Here is a 23,064-nt window from a genome sequence, read left to right as displayed (position 1 = left end):
CAGGAGAGTTCTTCCTGGAAAGAAGACCGGCAGGAGCCAGCAAACTGTGGAGAGACATTGCACCACAGCCAGAAAGGCCTGTCAGCCTGAAGACCTTCGAAATGTCCCATTGCTTATAGAGTATATCAAACAGGTGCTCTGCTGGGAGCTCATTTGGAGCTAAATGACACACAATGTCTGCATATGGGGACACGGTACTAACAGCAAGTACCCAGTCCTTTCTCACCACCCCTGCTGTCAGCTTAGGGACTGGCAGTGAACCATCATTTTCTCTTCCTGACTTGAAGATTCCTTTAATTTTAAAGAACAATCTTCACATTCCTTTTTCCTTTGACTAGCGTCACCTCGCACTGACTGGTAACAGTGTGTGTGTTTTATCCACATACCTAAGAAATGCAGGGAAGAGCAACTCCTATTGCTCAGGGGTGTGGGTGGGATGCATGGCTACTGTGCATACGGCTCAGAAACCATGAGCCTTTTCTTCTGAGATGAGGACTGTGCAGCTATGGCCACATTCCTACCCCTATTTACCATTGTAGCAGAAGTCCTGTCAGAGTAAAAGGCCAAACCCTGCTCCTGTGAGGGAGCATTGAGTGAGAACTAAAACTCACCATCACAGAGGCCACGACTGAGTGCTGCCTAATCCACACCCTCCCTGGCCTTGGACATTAGCCTTCTGGGTACTGGGATTATAGGCACAGACCATTGTAACCAGCAAAAATTGTAAATAATAATTATAATAGCATAAAACATTAAATACATAGGAATACACCAAATGAATTCTGTATGAATCATCTACAGAAATGTATAAATGATTTCAAGGACCTACACAATGAAAGAAAAAAATATGGCAGTGGATTAGAGGATCAACATTCTATGGAATTTGGTTACCCTCAAACTGATATCCAGAGCTATTAGGAGGTGTATGTGGCTCAGTGGTAGAGTTACTGCCTACCATGTGGAAGGGCATGGGTTCAAGTCCCAGCATGACAAAAATATTTTCACTGGCCCTGGCGGAGGTTGGGGAGTATGAACAACAGGGCACAGATATGCATATGAGGGTGATGGGGAACAGAGAAAATGGTTTTTCCTTTTTCAATTTGAGACAGGGACTTAGTACTAGCACTGGCTGGCCTGGAACTCATTAAATAGACCAGGATGGTCTCCAACTCACAGAGACACAACCGCTCTGCCTCCCTGATGGGATTAAAGGCATGTGGCATCACACCAGCCTGAAATAGTTTTTTATGGCTTTGTGTATATGTGTTGGTGTATGGTCTATGTATGTATTCATATGCATGTGAGTTCAGAGGCTGTATGAATATGGAGGTGGGGGTCAGAGGTCAGTATCAGGGTTCTTTCTCAGTCATTCTATACTTTATATTAAAATGTTTTATTAGATACATTCATTTCATTTCATGTGATTATTTTGCCTGAGTGTTGTGCACTCATGTGCATGCTTGGTGTCCTTGGAGGTCTGAAGGTGGCATTGGATCCCGGGAACTGGAACTGGAGTTATGGGTAACGAATTACCATGCAGGAGCTGGAAACCAAACCTAAGTCCTCTGCAAGAGCAACAAGTGCTCTCAACTGCTGAGCCATCTCTCTAGTCCCGTGAACCTTTCTTTTTGAGATGAGTTTAGACCTCATTGGGTCATCTAGGCTGGTTGGCCCATGAGTTAGAGATCTACTTGTTACTATCCTCCTTCCCCAAGTGCTGAAGACCTGAACTTGCGTCTTTATGCTTGTGTAGACATTTTATAGACTGAACTATCTCTCTATCCATCCCCCATCCCTTTTGAGACAGGGTTTCAGTATCACGGGCTGCCTCTAATCTCAATATGTAGTTGAGGATGACCCTGACATGTAGAAATTAGCATGCCAATATAAAATTGGATAGGGGTTGGGGATTTAGCTCAGTGGTAGAGCGCTTGCCTAGCAAGCCCAAGGTCCTGGGTTCGGTCCCCAGCTCCGAAAAAAAGAAAAGGAAAAAAAATGGATAGGTAACCTTTGGGTAAAAAGATTATAAATCGTTAGAAAATAAGTAGGCAATTAGGGTTAAAATGCTCAGCACAACCAGTGCTGCGCCCAGGCTGATGTCTAAGTTTGAGACTAGTCTAATTTATATAGTGAGGTTCCAGGATAGAGCTACATAGGTAGACCCTGACTACAAACAAACATAGGCTGGGATTACTGGGGTACACCTGAAACACACACTCACAACATAGGCTGGAATTACTGGGGAACACCTGAAACCCCAGTGCTCAGGAAGCTGTAGTTGGAGGACTCAGAGCTCTAGGCCAGCCTGGGCTCCATATTGAGCCCTCATCTTAAAACCAAACACCCAAGACAATCTTGAAGTGAAGGACTTCCATCATTAAATGATTAGATATGTAAATCAATCGTAAGTCTGTGCAGTCTTTAAGACAGCGTTGGGACAAGAAAATGCCCAAAGCTATGAAGACGTGGGACCAGAGGTTATAGTACTTAAGTAAAAGGTGGATTCAGAACGAGCAGAGCCAGAGCAAAACACTAAACCTCAAACTCGTATATCAACATTCATCCCAGGTGGGTGACAGATGTCTATGAAAGGAGAAGCAGGTAAGCTTCTAGAAACAGCAGAAACCTTTATGATCTTTGAATGGAGCAAAAATTACTTAAACAGGACATAAAACCCACTAACTTAAAGGGAATGACATTAAAATTATATTTAAAGATACCATTAACAAAGGAATTAGGAAACAGAGTAAGAGGGGGTGTCTCCAGGGACTGAGCTGACAGCCTACCTGTGGCTGCAGCATCGCACAATTCTCAGCAGTAAGTGGATGGCTTTCAGTCGTTGATGACCAGTCTGGCGGCAGGCCACACCCACCAACCATTCCCAGATCTTGCCCAGTGGGAGGTGAGGTACAACCCTTTCTTCAGATAACATCTGCTTCAAGATCTCAAATCCTGGCACCACCCCAAACACAGACATTTTAAAAACAATTATTACATTAAAAGTTTTACATTTTGTAAACCATTCACATTTTAATAGATAGGGTGAAATCTTGTGAACATTTAAATTCTGGCTGAAACTAAATTTCTTTTTGTAAAATAACAACATTCTCAGTTCCTCATTTTTGCAAAAGGCCCTGGCAAAAATCCCCAAGGGTCTTTTAGATCATGACAGAAAGCTCTTTTATCTGACCATTCAAGCATACAAGTAGCCATCCATGACCTTCCTTGTGAAGAAAGCCAGGTATGCGGGTTGTGAGACACATTTGGGAGGTCTAAGAGACAAGACTTGCTTTGATTTTAACCCAAGTCAGTAACATAATGACACCTCTGGCCAGACTGTGACTGGTGAGCAGAGCATGCCAACAGAAAGGAAGGAGCACGCACCTGTCTGGAACCGCCCCAGGTGTCCAGCTGTCACAGTGAATCGGTAGCCCCACTCGGTGTTGCTCATGTCTGAGGTAAATCGATAATACAGAGTATCTCCTGTGTCACAAACCAGAGACAGGTCAGGATATGGGAGCAACAAGGATAGCAACTGGAGTGTTTTTCATTAAACACATAAAGCTCATTTTAAAATTTGCCAACAAGTCCTCTTCTAAATATTATGCTTTTTTAAAAAAAATTATTTATTTATATGAGTACACTGTAGCTGTCTTCAGACACACCAGAAGAGGGCATCAGATCCCATTACAGATGGTTGTGAGCCACCATGTGGTTGCTGGGAATTGAACTCAGGATCCCTAGAACAGCAGTCAGTGCTCTTAAGCACTGAGCCATCTCTCCAGCCTAATGTTATGCTTTTAAAAAGTTTGCTTTCCCTTTACTTATTTTGGGGGGAGAGAAGTATCTGTGAGGTAGATAAGTATGGGCCAAGGTATGTGTGTAGTTGGTTCTCTCTTCCCACCATGTGGGTTCTGGGGCTTGAGCTCAGGTTGACAGCAAAGTGCCCTTACCACTGAGCCATCTCACTGGCTTTCACTATTCTGTTTAAATGCTTCCTATGAAGTCACACAGGGCTGGGGAGATGGCTCAGGGGACAAAAGTGCTTGTTGCCAAGCCTGACAACCTGAGTTCGATCCCTGGGATCCATGTGGAGAAGACTGACTCCAACAAGTTGTCCTCTGATCTCGACAGGTACACTGTGACGCATATTCAACCCCTCAGATAAATAAATAAATGTACACAAAAGTTTAAAGGAAAAGACCACATAGCAATTTTTTTTTTAATTACCTGGAAGCTCAAAATCTTTCCACTTCTGTTGTGACCCGCTGAAGTTGTGTCGGTCCTGCTGAAAGTCACTACTGCTAGACATGGCTAGTTCATCACAGCCTTCCTCTGTGTTGCACTGAGGATCAAATTTGATTGAGAGGTAGATTGCGCCAGGAATGTGAACTTTATCCTAGGGAGGGAAGCAGAGAATATTTCTGTCCCTGTCACTAGCTGCCACTATGGCTATCACTGTAACCAGGACACGGAGCATGAGCAAGCCACAGTCCCTTCCTCCGGCTCAGTTTCAGTTCAGCAGAAGTGTTGAACAAAGACTCTGAAGGTGGAGCACAGTGGGCAGACAGGATAGGGTAGTCACAGGAGCTTCTCAGGGGAGGGACACATGAGCACCAGATGGCTCAGCAGGGGCCACAGGAAGGCTGGGGAGCCCCGTTGGAGAGGTTTGCATGTTCTGAGGGTGGCTCAGGTGGGGTTTAGAGGCTGTGCCATGGCGAGGTGTGTACTAGGAGGTGTACAGACTGACTGATCTCATCCTGAAGAAGAATCACAGCTGCTGAGGAGCCAGGCCGGGGGTGAGTGGAGAGAATGGGGAGGGAGTAGCAACAGGAGCCTCACAGGCCAGTCTGGGGGCAGTCGGGAAGACAGGTTGATCCTTTCTGAAGGACAACTCAGTTGACAACAGTCAACTTCTGAGCCAGTTTCTGTGTCCCGGTCCCAGGGCCATAGGCTATTCCCTCTTAGAAGCTCAGGCCTTGCCAGCCCCAACTTGTCTAAAGGACTAACGAAGGTGCATGGCATCAGGTCAGTGAGAGCACCTGAGGTGGCCATGCCTTCTTAGCCAAACTCTCATGGCTCTCTATTTAGACACAAATTCAGGACAGAAAAGATGAAGCCTTGAGGACTAAGGAATTAAAAAGGGGCTTGTGCCTCCACAGAGTGGCCTGGTCATCAATCACAGTTAAAGAGGTTGACTCTAGACTCCCATACAAACATACTGCTGGAAGCTGAGGAGGATTCACCTGGGAGATACTATGGGAAAAGCAGACTCTTCCCCAAGGCCAGAAACTCACTTTTTTTCTATAGATACACCTCAGTCTGGAGAAGGGGAAACCTGACTACCTAGGACTATGGCTTTAGACAGGAGACAAGGAAATATGTTCTTAGTCAGGGTTGGTGAGAAGAGGGAGATACAGTTTCTGAAGCACAGTTGTACCTCAAAGCTGGTGTTGTTGTTATATGGGTGTTTAGATTCCCTCACTTGCACCTCCATTCCTGGCTCCTCCATGAACTGACAGGCAGCCAGGGCCATGGTCCCCAGCATGCTTTCTCGGCAGCCCTGGAGTACTTTCTGTAGGATCTGAGAAGACAGAAGGTGGGTAAGGGCAGAGTCAGCTAGTGTCACCAGGAGGAAGGGAAAGCTTACTTCAGTCTGGGATCCACTCACTCAAAGGCAGTGGCAACATCCAACCTGCCCCCAAAGGCAGCTCCAGCTCTCGGCAGCCCTGCTCTAAATCAGAACAATCACCTCGAGGAGTCCTTCAGAAGAGAACTAGTCACAGTGTTCTGGGCCCTAAAGCACTCACCACCAAGCAGGTAGAAGGAGCTGTAAGTACACATTACAGTACACAGGGTAAAATGGCCAAAATGAAGAGCTTCGGGGACCAATGGGCAGAGAAGCACATGTCTAAGACAGGGGCCTACAGAGGCAGAGGCTGCCTGCCACTGCCCTTCATGGAGGGCAGGTGAGGCTAGAGTACACTGCCAGTACCTGCAGGCTTGTGATGCCAGCAAACAATCTAGGGTGTGCAGAAACCAATGCTCCTAGGTAGGCAAAACAAGGGGCAGAGAACACAAAACTTCCCCATGCTCAGTACACTACATTGGAGTGAGGATTAACATGAGCCATGATTTCTGTACCTGAAACTGAGGACTAAACCTGCATCAGAAGGAACAAGTGCACAGGGATGTGAAGGCATGGACCAGGATGTTTTGTGATACTGAGCTCTCTGCTTCTATACAGTAGGAAGTGAAAAATGGCCTCTGACCCAGCATTAGTTAGACATTCATTGATATGCATGCATGTGCTTGAAGATATATATGTACATCAAATTCATGTAGGTGTCTGTGGAGGCAGAAGTTAATGGATCCCCCAGAATTGGAGTTGTAGGAGATTGGGAACTGCCCAGCATAAATGCTAGGACTAAACCTATGTCTTCTGCAGGAGTAGCAAGTACTTGTAACTGCTCAGCTATCTTTCTGGCCTCACAGAATTATTTTAAAAGAAAACAGGGAAGACCTGATATAGAACCAAAACAGATGGGGTGGAGACATGGCTCACTGGGTAAGAGCACTGGCTGCTCTGACAGAGGACTCGAATTCAGTTTGCAGCATGCACATGAATGCTCACAACCATTAAAGTACAGTTTTAGGGGATATGATGCCCTCTTTTGGCCTCTGAGGGCATAAAACACCCATGAAGTACATGCAGGCAGAATAATGCACACATAAAATAAATTAGAAAAGAAAAATCAAAATACAAGATGGCCTCCAACTTAAAACTCCAAATTGGAGAACCAGGCTTCACAGAATCGCATGAACTCTTATGAAATCTCCATCACCCAGAAGCCAGAGTCTTGGATAAACCTTTACCTATGCAAGGTAATGGGGCGACCCAGGTGTAAGGGCAGATCACTTGACTTTCATAGACAGTCTAGAAATGACAATTTAAAACAGAAGGCAAAACTCTCATTGGAAGCCTTGTTGTATTATGGGGACAGGCTACCTAGGCATCCTAATCACCTTGTCTCCTGACTATGCATCATGCAAAATTCCAGGGACCTGAGAAAACACAGGCTAGCTAGGAGAGCTGTTAGCCATACAGACTTAAGATAATCAAGGCAGAAGGCCAAGGCAGGTTTCCAGGGACTACAGCTGCAAATGCTCTCTGCACTCACTCAGGTCTGCTGTGAGCTCAATTCCAGAAAACCCACAGGCCAGAGGAGAGCAGCCCTTACATCTGCCGCATTCATACCTGTCACAGGCTGTACCATTCAAGCACCCCAGGGCCAGGGAGATGGAAAGGGGCAGAGAGGAGCCTGGGCTGAACAGAGCTTAGCTACCTTCTCCCACTGGTGCTTCTCTTCCAGCTGCATGAACATATCCAAAATGTAGGTCATATGTGCAGGGCCACTGAGCTCCAGGATGTCCTCACTCACTGGCACATGCCCTGGCCACTCAGCCAGCAGGGAGGCGAGCACATGGCGAGCATATAGGACTGCTGTGGCCTCGTTCACACGGAAGAGGTAGTCCCGGACAGCCCTCTTGCTCTTGCAGTTCAGCTCCTTGTGCAGGAGGGCAGCACTCTTGCTCCGGCGCTGCTTGGCGTAGCTCTGCTGCAGCTCGCTCTCTGTGCTGGAAATCAGTTTCTGGGTCACAGGGTTCGATTCAGAAGTGGCTTGGTCAGAGCGTGCAGGCCGGGACTGAAAAAACAAGACCGTTGTTACAGAGGTCGTCCCATGCTCTCACTACAGGGGGCAGAAGTGTACACTTTGATCCCAAGACAGGTGACATACCAAACATGGCAAAATAATCATGTCTGTGTCCACAGCTTTGGCACTCTGCTCCTCCAGCCTCAGACTCCTACTGGGCTGCCACCTCTGCGCCAAGGAGCGAATCCTCTCATCTGTGGTGAGCTCATCCCCATCAAACCTGAAGGGGAGCCCAGTGATAGGCACAGAAAGTGGAGGAGACAAGAGCTTAAAATGCACTGCACTTGTTAGAAAGGTGCCCAGGGCTATCCTCTCACTGTTACCCCCGTAATTACATCACTACTTGCTGTACTTTGCATGCATCCACTCCTGTATACACAGACATCCAAGCACATCCTCATGGCAGAGATGTAAACTGTCCCCGTGGAGCCACTCTCCTCTTTACCTTTATTTTTCAAAAGTTACCTTTTGTGTGTTTTTACGCCTGTGCATCCCATGCAGGCCTGGCCCAAAGCACACCTTGAAAGAAGGTGCTGGATCCCCCAGAACGAGTGTTAAAGGTGGTTGCACACTGCCATGTGGATGCTGAGAATCAAACCCTCCACGAGCCAACATGTGTTCTTAACTGAGACGAGTTCTCTGGCCTAGTCATCTTTCTTTATGTGGGGATTTGTGTATGGGAAGCTAACAGAGTCTCTACCTGAATCTGGAGCTTCCTGAGTTAGTTAGACTGGCTAACTAGCAAGCTTCAGGAATCCATTTCTCTATCCCCACATCCCCGTTACTAGAGTTATAGACGAGTCCTGCCAGGCCTAGCTTTACATGGGTACAGATCCTAATGCTTGCACGACACACACTTTATCAAGTGGGCTGTCTTCCCAGTTTTCCCTTTCTGTCTGCCTCTGGATAGTTATGTGAGAAAAGCACACATTCTATGTGCTTCAGTTTGAGGTCCTTCTGTGGTTACAGTTACAGTAACTTAGGCTGTACCCTGACTGCTGTCCTCTCATGGTCTCTGCTCCATCTCACACAGGATTTAGGTAATTCACAGGGTAAAATAGGAATGTGAAGGAAATTCATTGACATTTATTACACATTAGAATAAGAGGCTAAAGGCTAGGGAAGTAGCTTAGCATGTACAAGGCTCTGGGTCTGAGACCTAACACTGCAAAAAGGGAGGGAGGGCAGGGTAGAAGGAAAAGATGTGCGTGTGGGAAGAGAGAGATATCCAAGCCAGGCCATGGAGAGAGAAGAGGAGACTGGGTAGTAGATATGTAAAGTTCTACACAAATTCAGGAGATGGATTCTGGAGCCCTCTCCAAACTTCCTGGCCAAGAGAAGGTTATACTGCTGATTATGTAATCATTCCTGTGGAAAAGTCACAAAAACAATTTGTACGGATGCAAACACTGGAGCCAAAACCACTCTCGAGCTCCAGCACCTGCTCTGCTCTGTGACATCGGCTCACTGGATGGCATGAGATATATCCCGAAGTCTGTATCTGTAAGAGTGCATACACGACATTCTCAAAGGAAACTGTCAAACTCTTATTAGAGTTATTCCAGGCAAAGTGGCATGGCTGCCTTTCCTGGGGCATCAGGAGGAACTCTGTCCAGGTCAGTCCCTTGGCTGCCTAGCCTATCAGGACCTCTCTCCAGATCCCCTGGCAGCAGGTGAGGGTTCCCCATTCTCACTTGGAACACTTAGGTGCATCTCAGTGGTCTTTACCTCTTCTGAACCTCTAGGAAGAAAGAATCGGTCTTTTTCATCTGCAGTTCATATATGGCCCGGAGAATATGCAGAGGGGCATTGAGGGCATCATGAGCCATCTGGAGGCATGAAAGAGGCAAAAGACAGATATGCATATGTTCTTTAAGACATAAACAATATGCACTCCAAAGTGACCAAACACTTTTTCAGGTTACCCAGGTTATAGGTGAAGAACAATACGGAGGTACTTTTTAAAAGCATTTCAAGTTTTGAGTACTGTGATATGAACTATAAAATGTGCGGTACTATTTAAAGCCACTTTAGGGGGCTAGAGAAATCACTCAATAGTTAAAAATACTTATTGTTCTTGCAGAGGACCTGGGTTCAATTGCCAGCACCCACAAAGTGGCTCTGAACAACCTGTAACTCCAGTTTCAGGGGATTTGCTGGCTTTTTTGACCTGCTACAGGCTCCTGCCTGCATGTGGAACATATAAACTCACAGACATATACCATGTACATAAAATAAATTAACCTGAAAGCCACTACAATGATATGGCTCTACTACTGTTCTAGATCTTTTCTGTATACAATAAACTAAATAGGAAATGAGTTTTCAGGACATCAAATTGAGTAGTTAAAAAGTTTTAAAACTTCATTTATGTGAAGAGATGTTTTACCTGCATGTTTGACTATGTACCAATGTACAGCCTAGTACCCACAGAGGCCAGAAGACATGTGAGGTCCTCTGGAACTGGAGTTAACAGACAGTTGTAAGTTCCCATTTGAGTGCTGGGAATCCAACCTGGTTCTTCTGGAAAACCAGCAAGTACTTAACCACTGAGCTACCTCTGCAGTCCTTAGATATATTGAGGATGAAGCATAGCCTGAGCCAAAGAGAACCCACTCTTTTGATGCCTGTGCTCTACACACATGAAGGCCAGTGAACATACCAAGAAGCATATTCTGGTGGGTTCATCCAAGCTTTCAAGAGGGTCTAGCTTCTTCTGTTCCGCTTCTCCAGGGCTACTAACTGGCCGGTCCAGTTCTTCTTCTTGGTCCCCTCGTTCATCCAGCTCCAAGTCTCCATGTTCAGTCAGAGTGTTGATCTCCTTTTTTGATGAATACAGCATGATGGACAGAATCTACACAGTCGAGCAAAGTGGGGAGACGAGTGTTGAGTGAGTGGGAAGATGACAGAGGTCTTTGATTACTTAAGGATATATGAGGTTTATTAGAGTACACAGGGCATGAGTATGTGATTAGTAAAGAACACGAAGGCATGCTCAATTGAACATATAACAGGAAATGCTAACAAAAACTATGAAAGCTCTTATGTATATTAACTTTTCTTGATAGCCCAAGTGGTTATTATTCTTTTCCAACTTGTTTTAGAGAAATGTAACTATTAAGCTATTTAAAATGTTTCTATCAGGGAAATGGCTCAGCAGTTCAAAGCACTGAATGCTTTTCCAGAGTCCTGAGTTCAATTCCCAGCAACCACATGGGGGCTCACAACCATCTGTAACGGAGTTTGATGCTCTCTTCTGGTGTGTCTGAAGCCAGAGACATTGTATTTAAATAATTCTTTAAAAAAATGTTTATATGCTTTGACCTACTAACTTACCTTTTAGAAATGACAAAATACATAAAAAATGCTATTCAAAATACTGCCAATGAGGGCTGGAGAGATGGCTCAGCGGTTAAGAGCACTGACTGCTCTTCCAGAGGTCCTGAGTTCAATTCCCAGCAACCACATGGTGGCTCACAACCATCTGTAAAGAGATCCGATGCCCTCTTCTGGTGTATCTGAAGACAGCTACAGTGTACTTATATATAATAAATGAATAAATAAATCTTTAAAAAAAATACTGCCAATGAAGCATTAATAGTGGCAAAAACCTTGTAAAACACTTTTTAGTATTATAGCCATTAAAAAGAGCAGTCATAGGAGCTGCAGATACAGCTCAGCAGTTACAAAGAGCACTGGACGCTTTTCCAGAGGACTTGAGTTCAATTCCCAAAACCCACATGGAAGCTCACAACCATCTGTAACTGAACTCCAGGGCAACTAATGCTCTCTTCCGGCATCTATGGGCACCAGCCATGCAAGTGTTGCTGACATGTTTGTAGGCAAACACCCATACGTATAAAATAAAAATAAAATTTAAAAAGGATTTTCTAAGATCCCAGTTACTCATTAATGTGTTTTAGCACATTTCCCTTAGATGTAAGCGAACTCAGAGCTGATTCTTCAAATGCAGGCATCTGTGGAAGTGAGGGTGGGGGATACATTGTACCCTGGTAGCACAGCTTCTCTTGTACTTGACCTTGAAAGCCTCTGGGAACTACAAGAATTCCACTAAGAAACATCTAAGGCCTCAGAGGAGTAACAATCAAGTGAAATTATAGATTGAAATCCTACAAAGATAAACATGAGTGTGGTTGTATTTACAAACTGATTTTAGCCAAAGGAACCTTGGAGGGAAATAGTAATTCAAAAGCACATTTTATTATTATGATATAATGGCCAATTTTGTGTTTCCACAAAATATTTCTCCAAGGTTCTTTGAACAAACACCCAATTCATTTTCCTGGCAGCGGAGGACAGGTGTCAGGATCCCTGATTCAGAAAGACAGAATCAAGGCTGGGTTTCAAAGCTGCACAGAACAGAGTACACAGGGTGGAACTGGTTGGGACAAGCGAGCTCTGCTTCAGGTCTACAGAGAGCCCTCCTCGTTACCTCTAGGTCCCGGAGGAGCCAGGTCTTGCTGAAGCCAGTTCCTTTGCTGCACTTCTTCACCAGCAGCTTTAGCAGATCAGTGTGGAGGAAGGTGGCATGGGTCTCTTCAAAACCGTGAGTCTGCCAAACCAAGAGAGTGATTGAAATGAAGGTTAAGGTTGGACAGGGTGCCAGCATTTCTCAGAGCCCAGTCTCAGCTAATGGCCCAACTGACCTTCCAACAGAAATGCCAGTCAGTAAGAAAACAGTCCGAATCTTAACCATGAGCCATTGTTCCTTATTTACTTGGTGTTCTTTCATTGAGCACTCTTGAAATCTATTTACTGTCACTTTCCCTCTCTTTACTTCCCCCAAACTCTTGAGGCTAAACTCTGAGCCCTAATCATGGTTGACAGGGTCCTATAAAGCTCCTGTCTGCTTCTTTGGCTTTATCCCCTAGGCTGCACTATCTTAGACCTGGAGGTCCTTCTGCTCTGGGACTATCAATGACTGGTCCACTTCAAGGTCTGAAACCTGCTATCCTTTCTGTCCATATTATCCAAGGGTAACTTTGTATCTGCCACCTCTATTTCCCCCTTTGGAAAGGCTTTCTGATGCAGAGCTGTCTTCCTTGCAGGTAGGTCCTCCCCTGAGCCTCACGAGAGCTCACCACTGAACACCCAGTTCCACTTGTTTCTTGTACTCAACGAATATCAACAGACTGAGTAAATGATCACTCATGGCCGTGCACACTTTCATCTTAGCATTTGGGAGTCTGAGGCTAGCCCGTTCACAGTGTAAGTTATAATCTAGACAAACTACATAATCACTCCCTGTTTTTTAAAAACAAAACAAAAACAAAAACCCCAAACAAAACAAAACTGAATGAGGATTAAAAACCTCCGCTATCAGGGAGTTACTTTCTCCTTCTTTACTAGAATAGAAACAGTGAAACAGTATGGTAATACTGACAACTACAGCTCAGGGTGCCCAGGGCTGCAGAGCCAAGCAGACAAGTCTCTGGTGGTACCTGAGTCCCCACAATGACTTCCCTACCAGAGCTACCACTGACCACTTCAGTGTCAAGGGGCAAAAACACTTCAGCTGGGATCCTTTTAAGGACAGCTCTGTGAGGAAGATGACCCTGCAAGCAAGCAAATGCAAATGCATCTCCTGGAAAGAGCCTTCCTACCCTCCAGTCCACTAAGGATCCAAAAGGCATCATGGGTCATGGCTTCTATCCACCTCAAATAGCATCTAGCTCTAATCTAGCTATTTCCTCCCAGCCCAATGGCCACACCTATCCCTTGAAGGTCCAGGGGATGCCAGCACCCTTTATTCTTCCCTGCATTCCTATAATGACCCACAGGAACTCCCATTAGTTGGGAAGTGACAAACCTTTCAGTCCAGTTTTCTTCTCCCCTGACAGGATTATATCTCCATGAAGCCAACTGTGGTTAAGTTCATGAATCAATATTGGAAAAACTGAAACTCAAACCACTGGGAAAGTTCTATTTCCTCCTTAAAGCAATCCGTGTACAAGCATTTCTCAAAACAACCCATTGTTAGCTGTTCATCCAAGTCAGATGACATTTCCTCCTTGTTAATCCCCTGCCGATAGGTTGGTTTGTGCAAATGGAAGAGGCTCACCTTTAGTGTTTTATATAAACCTTTGAGAGCCAGGGACAAGACCCAGGTTGCTTCCACTGCCTCAGGACAATGGCTGTCCATGCTGGTTTGCAGAAGGTGACTGGCAATAAAGGCAAAGTGCTGGGAGTACTGGCTCAGCTGGGCCTGAGAGGTGCCACACTCTTGTCCTCCTCCCTTCTGGACCAGCTGGTAGTCCTTCACTGAAGCGTCGTGTCACAAAGGAAAAGAAAGGCATAAAGGATACTGTCAGCGCCCCTTGCAGCTGGATTTCTCCACAGGCCTCACTACAGCAAGGACTGCAGAAACGAGCCTCGCAGCTTAGGTCCCCACTATATTTATGCCCAGTTTGCAGATGAACACAAAGTGGTACACGGACACTTGCCCATGGAGAAACCAAGGACAAGTCACAGTGCAAAATTCTTATTACTATGGACAAGCAAGTTATTGCTGCAAGTGTTGTGATGACTGCTCTTGGTTGTCGACTACATCTAGGACTAACTAAAACCCAAGTGGCTAGGTCCACCTGTGAGGGATTTTTGTTTTCTTAATTAAATCATTTGAGGTGGGAAGATCCACCTTTAATCTGGGCCACACCTTCTGCTGGCAGCCTATATAAAGGACATGGAAGAAAGAAGCTTGCTGTCTTTGCCTGCTTGCATTCACTCTCACAGGCAAGTCAATTCCTCCAATGGCATTAGAGCTTGCTTCTTTGGAATTCTGGCATATACTGAAGATCAAACGAGACATCCAGCCTCATGGACTGAGCAACTATTAGGTTCTTGGGCCTTCTGGTGATAGAGAGCCATAGTTGGGGTAGCTGGACCACGGCCTGTAAGTCATTCACATAAATCTCATAAATCCCATACATACTGTTCCCCTAAAGAACCCTGACTAATGCAGATTTTGGTACCAGAAGTAGTTCTAGAGCAACAGAAATATAAGGATGAAAAATTTTAAGTATCTAGAATAGGCTTTCCCAATTTGCCAACACCTATAGTTACCAAAGCCTTTCTAGGGAGCTTATATTTTACACGCTTAAGGAGACAAATTCATTCGATTATCCTGATTCGTCAGTTAGGATTTGGTGTCTTGGTATATAACACTTTGGACAATCTGGGAAACAAGGGGCCAATGCCACTGGCTGGTTGCCCCTAGCACCTCTGACCAAGGAGAAGAATGAGCTCTACGATAAGATTAGCTGACTCCTAGCATCGAGAATATGGGAAGAGCAGTGAACTCAGTGATGAAACTGGCTGGGTCAAGATGGACATGAACAGTCTACAGGTTTCTAAGTGTGCCCTAGACGAGACTCTTCTCTCCAGCAGCCACAGAACGTAAGTTGTAGGAAATCAAACTGAAGCCCTCATTATAAGACTGGCTAAATTGCAACAAAAATTCAAGTCCTAGCCAGATAAGGTGTTGGGAGTTCAAGTCAGGCATTAACTGGTAAGGAATGGAATCCTGTAGCAGGGGTAAGGAAACCCACTGAGGTTGAGAACTTCGAACCCTCAGAAGGCTTTGTCTCTCCTGAGACAGTGGTCTCTCCACTTCAGCAGATGTACTTCTACCCCTGAAATACTGCCCTTTCCGCCTTTCACTGAGGAAATTAATCCTTCATTATCTGCTAAACTAGAAGTGATCTCTGTAAAAGATGCCAGGCCAGGCAAACTGGGTCCCTCAGGGTCCACCAATAGTTGCCTCTAGACCAGATTTAAGGCAAAGCAGGCTCCTAGAGGGGAGGTAGACAGTGCAGTCAGTGAGGAGGTGTGCTACACCACTAAAGACTGCAAAGAGTTTCCTAATTCACTTGAGCAGAAGTCTGGGGAATGTGTGTGGGAATGGATTGTAGGATAATGGAAAGTATATAAAACTGGACCAGGCTGGGTTTATTGATATGGGCCCTCTGAGTGGAGATTCAAGGTTTAATATGGATGTCTGGACAAAAAAAAAGTGTCTAAAGTTTGTATTAATGGTCGGCTGAAACACTTGTCAAACGATGACCTACTAAGAAGGAGTTGGAGATACCTGCTATCCCTTGGCTTGGTGTTAATGAGAGGATTTTAAGGCTCAGGGAAATTGCAATGCTAGAGTAGGTACACTATATAAAACCTAATCTCCCACGATGGAAAGTCCCAGAAGACATGCCCTTCACTAATCCTGTAAGATGTAAAATGGTAAGAGGGGCAACAGAACATTTAAGAGTTTTGATGGGGCTGGGGATTTAGCTCAGTGGTAGAGCGCTTACCTAGGAAGCGCAAGGCCCTGGGTTCGGTCCCCAGCTCCGAAAAAAAGAACCAAAAAAAAAAAAAAAGAGTTTTGTTGTTCTTCTCCTTGTGCCAGACCTTAGTGTTGGGAGACTCTGTTGTTTAGTTGGATGAATTAGATGCAATGGGTCTAACTGGGTCTCCAACTAGCAAGAGCCAGGTGGCAGCACTGATTGCTAAGGCAAGGTAATGGGCAGCACAGGTGAAGTGATTTTGATGGTGTCATAACTCATATGTAGATCTCTAGTACTGGCTAGTCAATCATGGTGTTTCTAGGCATGAAAGAGATTAAAAAAAGGACTATTACATTTTTGTTTGATCAAAGAGGAAAAATATCGCAAATAAATTAAATAAGGGCTACACTAGATTGTGGCAAAAAGAGATTGTGGAATCTTAGCCCATAAATCAATTTCCAGACGAGTCAGTTTGTAGACCCAGACCCCCTTGAATGAAGAACCTTGGTAAAATATCTAATAAGAGTTTTACCGTTAGCCTTTCTCCAGTCCTTCCCAGAGAAACCTATGCCAGGGAAAAGGAAACAATCCAATTTTCCAGGGCCCATTGAATACTGGTTCCAAATTGATGCTGATTCTGGGAGATCCCATGAAACACTGTGGCCCTTAAAGTAGATGCTTATGGAGGTCAAGAAATTAATGGAGTTCTGGCTGAAGTCTGGCTCATAGTATATCCAGTGGGTCACCAAACTCATCCTGTGGTCATTTCCCCAGTCCCAGAATGAATAATTGGGAAAGTTATACTTAGAAGCTGACAGGATTCTCACATTGGTTCCCTGACTTTAGTGTGAGGGCTACTGTCATTGAAAAGGCTACATAGCAGCCTTTAGAGTTGCCACTGCCAGAGAAGACAGTGAACCAGAAACAGTCTTATATCCCTGGAGGAATTTCAGAAATCAGAGCCACCATCAAGGACTTGAGGATGCAAGGGATGTGGTTCCCACCACACCTCCCTTTAACTCTCCTATCTGGCCAGTGCAGAAGGCAGATGGATCGTGGAGAGTGAGAGTCGACTATCTAAAGCTCAGTCAGGTAGTGACGTCAATTACAGCTGCTCTACCAGCAGTGGTATCCTTACTTCAGCTGATTAACACATCTTCTGGTACACTGTATATAGCTATTTATCTAGCAAATGTCTTTTTCCTGGTACTTGTCCATAAAAAACATCAGAAGCAACTTGCCTTCAGTTGGCAATGCCAGCAGTATACCTTTATAGTTTTGCCTGTATCAACTCTCCTGCCCTGTGTCATAACTTAGTTTGAAAGGACCTTGATCATCTGTCTCTCCCACAAAATATCACATTGGTTCACTATACTGATGACATTATGTTGATTGGCCCAAGCGAGCAGGAGGTAGCAACCATTTAACTTATTATAACACATACATATATATATCAGAGGATGCCAAATAAATCTAATTAAAACTCAAGGGCTTTCTACTTCAGTGAAATTCTTAGGAATCCAGATGTGTGGACTATGCAGAGATAGTCCTTCTATGGTGAAGGACTGCACCTGGCCCCTCCCACCACCAAGAATGAAGCACGTGTAGTGGGCCTATTTGGATTCTGGAGACAGCACATTCCTCACTTGGCTGTTATTCAGGCCCATTTACCAAGTGACTCAGAAAGCTGCTAGCTTTGAGTGGGTCCTGGAACAGGAGGAGAAGGCTCTTCAATAGGTCCAGGCTGCTGTGTAGGGTGCTGTACCACTTGGACTACATAAACCAGCATCCCTGAGGTGTCAGGCACCTGAGATGTCAGTGGCAGATAGGGATGCTATTTGAAGCTTTGGCAGGCTCCCTATAGGTGAATCACATTAGCGACTCTGGGATTTTGGAGCAATGCCATAATCTGAAGACAATTATTCTCCCTTTGACAAACAGCTCTTAGCCTGGTATTGGGCCTTAGTGGAAACTGAACATCTATCTGACAATGGGCCATCAAATTACCATGTGACCTGAGCCACCATCACAAGCTGGGTATTATCTGACCCACAAAGCCACAACAGAGACATGCATAACTGCAATCCATTGTCAAATGAAGTGGTATATACAAGATTGGGCCTGAGTAGGTTTCGAAGACACAAGCAAGTTACATGAAGGAGTTGCTTAAATGTCTATAGTGTCTACTCCCATTACAATGCTCCCAAGCATTCATTCATCTTGGTCTCCAGCACGCACTAACTAGGCGTGGTGGTGCCTGTAATCCCAGCACTTGAGAGGCAGAAGGATGACATGTCTAAAGTCAAAGTCATCCTCAGTTATACAGTTAATTCAAGGCAGCCTGTGCTATGTGAGATCTACACATGCGCGCGCGCGCGCGCGCGCGCGCACACACACACACACACACACACACACACACACACACACACACGCACGCACACACACACGCACGCACGCACGCACGCACACGCACGATCAGTATAACAACAACAAATCCCCAAATACCTCAGCTTACAATTTCTTCATCCAGAAAAACTATGTTTCATAAGGATTTTAATTTAAATTATGTGTATACATGTGAGCCAGTGTGATGGTTTGCACATGTAAGTACAGTGCCAGTGAGGACGGAGAGAGGTGCTGATCTTCTGGAGCTGCAATTACAGGTGGTTGTGGGCTACTAGATATGGGCGCTGTAATCAAACTTGGATCCTCTGCATGAGCAATATGTGCTCTTAACTGCTGCACCATCTCTCCGGCCACAGTAAAACAATCTTCCAAAGAAAAAGCCAAGGCTGGGAGCGGGAGTGCACGCCTGCAGCCTCAGCACTCGGGAGAGAAAGGCCGACAGAGCTACACTGTCTCAAAAACAACAACAAGGTAAGAACAAACATTCTCCAGACAGATTCTTGTAGCAGAAGACACGGACTGCAAGTAGTGCTAAGGGAAGTGTTTCAAACCAGAGAAAATTATTCTAAATGGAAATTTGAATGTACAAAAAGGAGTGAAGAACAGCAGAAATAGTAAATGTGTAATTGAATAAAATAGACGTTGTTTTAACTTTAAAATATCTCTAAAATAACTCATATTTAAAAGTTGACATTATGTGCGATGAGATTTCCATCATGTAGAATAAAGAGAATGACTACAATAGCATGATCGGTGAGGCAGAATCGGGGTGCAAATGCAGTATTTTGACACAATTGCAAAGTGGACTAACATCTGAAGACAGCCATTCCCAGGGGAGCAGAGCAAACATCAGGGTGGCTCTGAAGTGCTGCCTCTGCTGGCACCACAGCACAGGTTACAGTTGGCGCCAACTGCAGATGTGAGGTGAGTCTTTAGCACATAAGAGAAATCAATCCAAAGAAGGCCAGAGAGAAAAAAGAACTAAGAACAAATGAGAAAAATGGAAAATACACAAGGAGGCAGCAGACTTCAACTCAGTCAACCACAGACTGCCTGGATAAGCACCAGAAAGCCGGGCCGTCACACTGGGAAGTCAGGCTGTCACACTGGGAAGTCAGGGCTGTCACACTGGGAAGTCAAGCTGTCACACTGGGAATTCAGGGCTGTCACACTGGGAATTCAGGGCTGTCACACTGGGAAGTCAGGGCTATCACACTGGGAAGTCAGGCTGTCACACTGAGAAGTCAGGGCCGTCACACTGGGAAGTCAGGGCCCTCACACTGGGAAGTCAAGGCTGTCACACTGGGAAGTCAGGGCTGTCACACTGGGAAGTCAGGGCTGTCACACTGGGAAGTCAGGGTTGTCACACTGAGAAGTCAGGCTGTCACACTGAGAAGTCAAGCTGTCACACTGGGAAGTCAAGCTGTCACACTGGGAAGTCAGGGCCGTCACACTGAGAAGTCAGGGCTGTCACACTGGGAAGTCAGGGTTGTTCACACTGGGAAGTCAGGGTTGTTCACACTGGGAAGTCAGGGCTGTCACACTGGGAAGTCAAGCTGTCACACTGGGAAGTCAAGCTGTCACACTGGGAAGTCAGGGCTGTCACACTGGGAAGTCAGGGCTGTCACACTGGGAAGTCAGGCTGTCACACTGGGTTTACACAGAAGACCCCAACTGTATAGTATCTACAAGATATCAATTTATATGTATATTATGCTTATTAATTATTATTACTTTTTATTCCGAGACAGGCTCATTATGCAACCCAGACTAGTCTCATACTTACTACCTATTAGGCAGATCTTGAATGTGTGATCTTCCTGCCTCAGCACTGAGACTACAGACATGTGCCACCACACTCTGCATAAGAAATGCACTTAATTGTAAAGATATGAGCTGGTGAGGGAACTCAGTGGATAAAGGCATTTGCCACCAACTCCGATAACCTGAGTTCCATCTCTAAAGCCTCAGTTGGAACAATGAGAGAACTGACTCCCACAAGTTGTCCTCTGACCTCCATATGTATACGTAAGCACATAAGCACACGCAAATGAATAAGTGTAATTTAAAAAAATTTAAAAATCACATGCAGCAGCAAGAACTCAGGCATTTCCACTGGCTTTAGAGCATGCAAGGATTAAACCATTACTTCCATTCTTAGAAGACACAATTATGCTTAGGACCTGTTTTCCTTTTCCTGGTTTTGACGTCGACAATCACAGCTCTGTTCTTCTCTGTGAAGTGCTTCAAGATGATCACATTATGGGGTTCATTGGCATTATCCATATAAACACAGCGGGTTCCCACGCAGAGGACCTGGAGCATCGATGCAGGGAGAGGCACTTAGTTAGGCACAAGCCCAGTCCCTTTTGCTTGCTCCTCAACAAGCACACAGGGTAGGGGCTTCTCATCCCTAAGTCTACAGGACCTGGTACAGACCTGGCATAAAATTAGTTTAGCTGCCTGCTATAGCTTTACAGCTCCTCATTCCAATCAGCTGAGGCATACAAAATGAGTAAGGTCAATATGAGTGCCAGAATGAAAGAAAACAGTCTCTGAGTTCTTTGTAACTGAGTATTCTACAGTTACCTACTATTCAGATGTAGTAAAATAAATTAAATGTCAAACTGTTGACAGTGCAAGTCTAACAATTGCACAATTCTGAAAATACACCAAGACTATAAAAGCAAATCATGTAACTAAAAAAAAATCTAAAGCCAATTTCAGACGTGTGTGTGTGTGTGTGTGTGTGTGTGTGTGCATATGCTATAGAGACTTGGGCAAACAGGCCTTCAGATGCTATACCTGGGGGAAGCCGACAAGCACCAGCAGGGTGAAGATGTTGGTGTGTTTCAGTTGGAATGGCAGCTGCTTGATGCAGTGGTCTGTGAAGGTGGCAATGACATCTCTCCACAATGGGGCATTGTTGAGTGACCGCAGGATCTCTGCCATGGAGCAGGCCCAGTCCAAGCCCACTCGGCTGGAAGGCAAGAGCGCCAATGTTAGGTGGCAGTGTGCAAGGCTACATCCTCACACACATCACAGCTCACTATCCCAGGCAGAGTCAGACTCATGCAAAGAGCCATCCATTACTTAGCCTTAAAAACTACCAGAATGATGCTTTTCACATGAAAATAAGTCAAAAAGCAACAGCCAAATCAAGATCTTTACATATAAACTTAGTCCACAAACTCAATTTACAACTATGTTCTCAAATATGTCTCTAAAACAGTGATTCTCAACTTGTGGGATGGGCAACAACAAAGCCTAAAACCACCAGAAAATATAGATATTTACTTTGTTTCATAACAGCAAAATTACAGTTATGAAGAAGCAACAAAAATAATATTATGGTTATGGTTACCACACCATGAGGAACTGTATTAAAGGGTCAAGCATTAGAAGGGTTGAGAACCACTGCTCTAGAATGTCATCCTCACATGTATATACACAGACACATTCACATTCTCAGCTTAGAGATGTATATGGTACACATCAGGGTCATCTTTCCTTCTTTACTTAATTTCAAGTTTCATATATGATTATGTTAATTTTTATACTGAAAATACTTTTCAACCCCAATGCCTATACTTACTTTTCTGTGGAAAAATCTACCAGAATAGATCTCATCAGAGTTGACTAGAAGGCACCACTGAGCCTTTCAACTATTTAAGTGTCGATTGACTAGTTTCATCTCACAGAAGAGCCTCAGACAACAGCACTGCAGCATACCAAAACTCATCAACAGCTAGACCTTGTTCTCAGTAACTAGCAAAGAGGGTAGAGTGGATGCTGGGTGTATAGAAACCAAGGCTAACCTGTCCAGACAGACAGCTCCAAGGCTGAAGAGCAGGTGGGTGGTCTTCCAGCCATCTGGCACAACAGCATTGTCTGCTGTAGCAAACAGGTTGTGCTTGGCTGAAAGGACTTTCATGACTGCAGCATCTACTTCTGCTGGCTGAAGACGGATAATTAACTGTCCCAGAAGACCCAGAGTGAGGTGGTAGGTTTCATTCAGGTGGCCTGCGTTGGAGATGACAACCTGAAACATGAGTGGGAGGACGTGCTCCAGGTCTATCAGGGGGACTGTGGGACCCTGTCAACAGACAATAGAAATGTCTTTAGTACAAAATCCAGGCAGCCATACCAGCTACATATGCCATCCATTCATGCACTTTTTACAACTGGCCTGATTCCACTTTCAGAAATGGTACATGTACAATCAACTGTAAATAAAATAAATATGCTCAGGTATCATCCTACATTTTAAAATTTAATTTTTTAAAGTTTGTGCATATGTGTGTTTATGCACACACATGGATCCCCTGGAGCTGGAGTTACAGGTGGTGTTGAACCTCTAGACATGAGTGCTAGGAACCAAATCCTCCTCTGAAAGAGCAGCAAGTACTCTTAACTGCTAAGCCGTGTCTCCAGCCCTTTCTTATCCTACTTCTAATATTCCTTTACTCTAAAGCATAAACAAAATGTTTGTTTTTCTTCCTTTTCTGAAAGAACTAAAAAATACATAAAAGTCAGACTTTCCATCTCGGTCCCACTCTGACTCACCAATGCCAAGGAAGTAACAGCTATTCACAGCTAGACGTACAGTTTTGTCAACCTTTCTCCATATACATTTACAGGTA

At 44.9% G+C, this 23,064-nt stretch overlaps 1 protein-coding gene and 1 long non-coding RNA gene across 11 annotated transcripts in view; one reads left to right on the top strand and one right to left on the bottom strand.

The window, feature by feature from the left end:
• Positions 1 to 19,393, top strand: part of LOC148002950 (uncharacterized) — a 35,582-nt gene extending 16,189 nt beyond the window's left edge. Inside the window, exon 3 of the long non-coding RNA XR_015631787.1 lies at positions 18,778 to 19,393. This is a non-coding gene — a long non-coding RNA (uncharacterized LOC148002950). The remainder of the gene's footprint in view (positions 1 to 18,777) is intronic.
• The window catches only part of Zzef1 (zinc finger ZZ-type and EF-hand domain containing 1), a 137,110-nt gene that overhangs the window by 6,237 nt on the left and 107,809 nt on the right, over positions 1 to 23,064 (bottom strand). For all 10 annotated transcript variants that reach the window (XM_087570546.1, XM_087570545.1, NM_001427300.1 and 7 more), the window contains 13 exon segments: positions 22,240 to 22,517; positions 21,227 to 21,401; positions 20,605 to 20,737; positions 13,798 to 13,997; positions 12,169 to 12,288; positions 10,378 to 10,569; positions 9,444 to 9,544; positions 7,800 to 7,935; positions 7,347 to 7,706; positions 5,441 to 5,584; positions 4,231 to 4,399; positions 3,385 to 3,483; positions 2,787 to 2,952 (listed from right to left, as the gene is read on the bottom strand). In XM_087570546.1, the coding sequence (XP_087426672.1) occupies positions 2,787 to 2,952; positions 3,385 to 3,483; positions 4,231 to 4,399; positions 5,441 to 5,584; positions 7,347 to 7,706; positions 7,800 to 7,935; positions 9,444 to 9,544; positions 10,378 to 10,569; positions 12,169 to 12,288; positions 13,798 to 13,997; positions 20,605 to 20,737; positions 21,227 to 21,401; positions 22,240 to 22,517 (2,273 nt within the window).

Source organism: Rattus norvegicus, chromosome 10, assembly GCF_021556685.1.
Source record: "Rattus norvegicus strain SHRSP/BbbUtx chromosome 10, alternate assembly SHRSP_T2T, whole genome shotgun sequence".
Taxonomy (NCBI): Eukaryota; Metazoa; Chordata; class Mammalia; order Rodentia; family Muridae; genus Rattus; species Rattus norvegicus.
The sequence above is the reverse complement of the archived record's forward strand: the minus strand, read 5'-3'. Positions and strand labels throughout refer to the sequence as shown.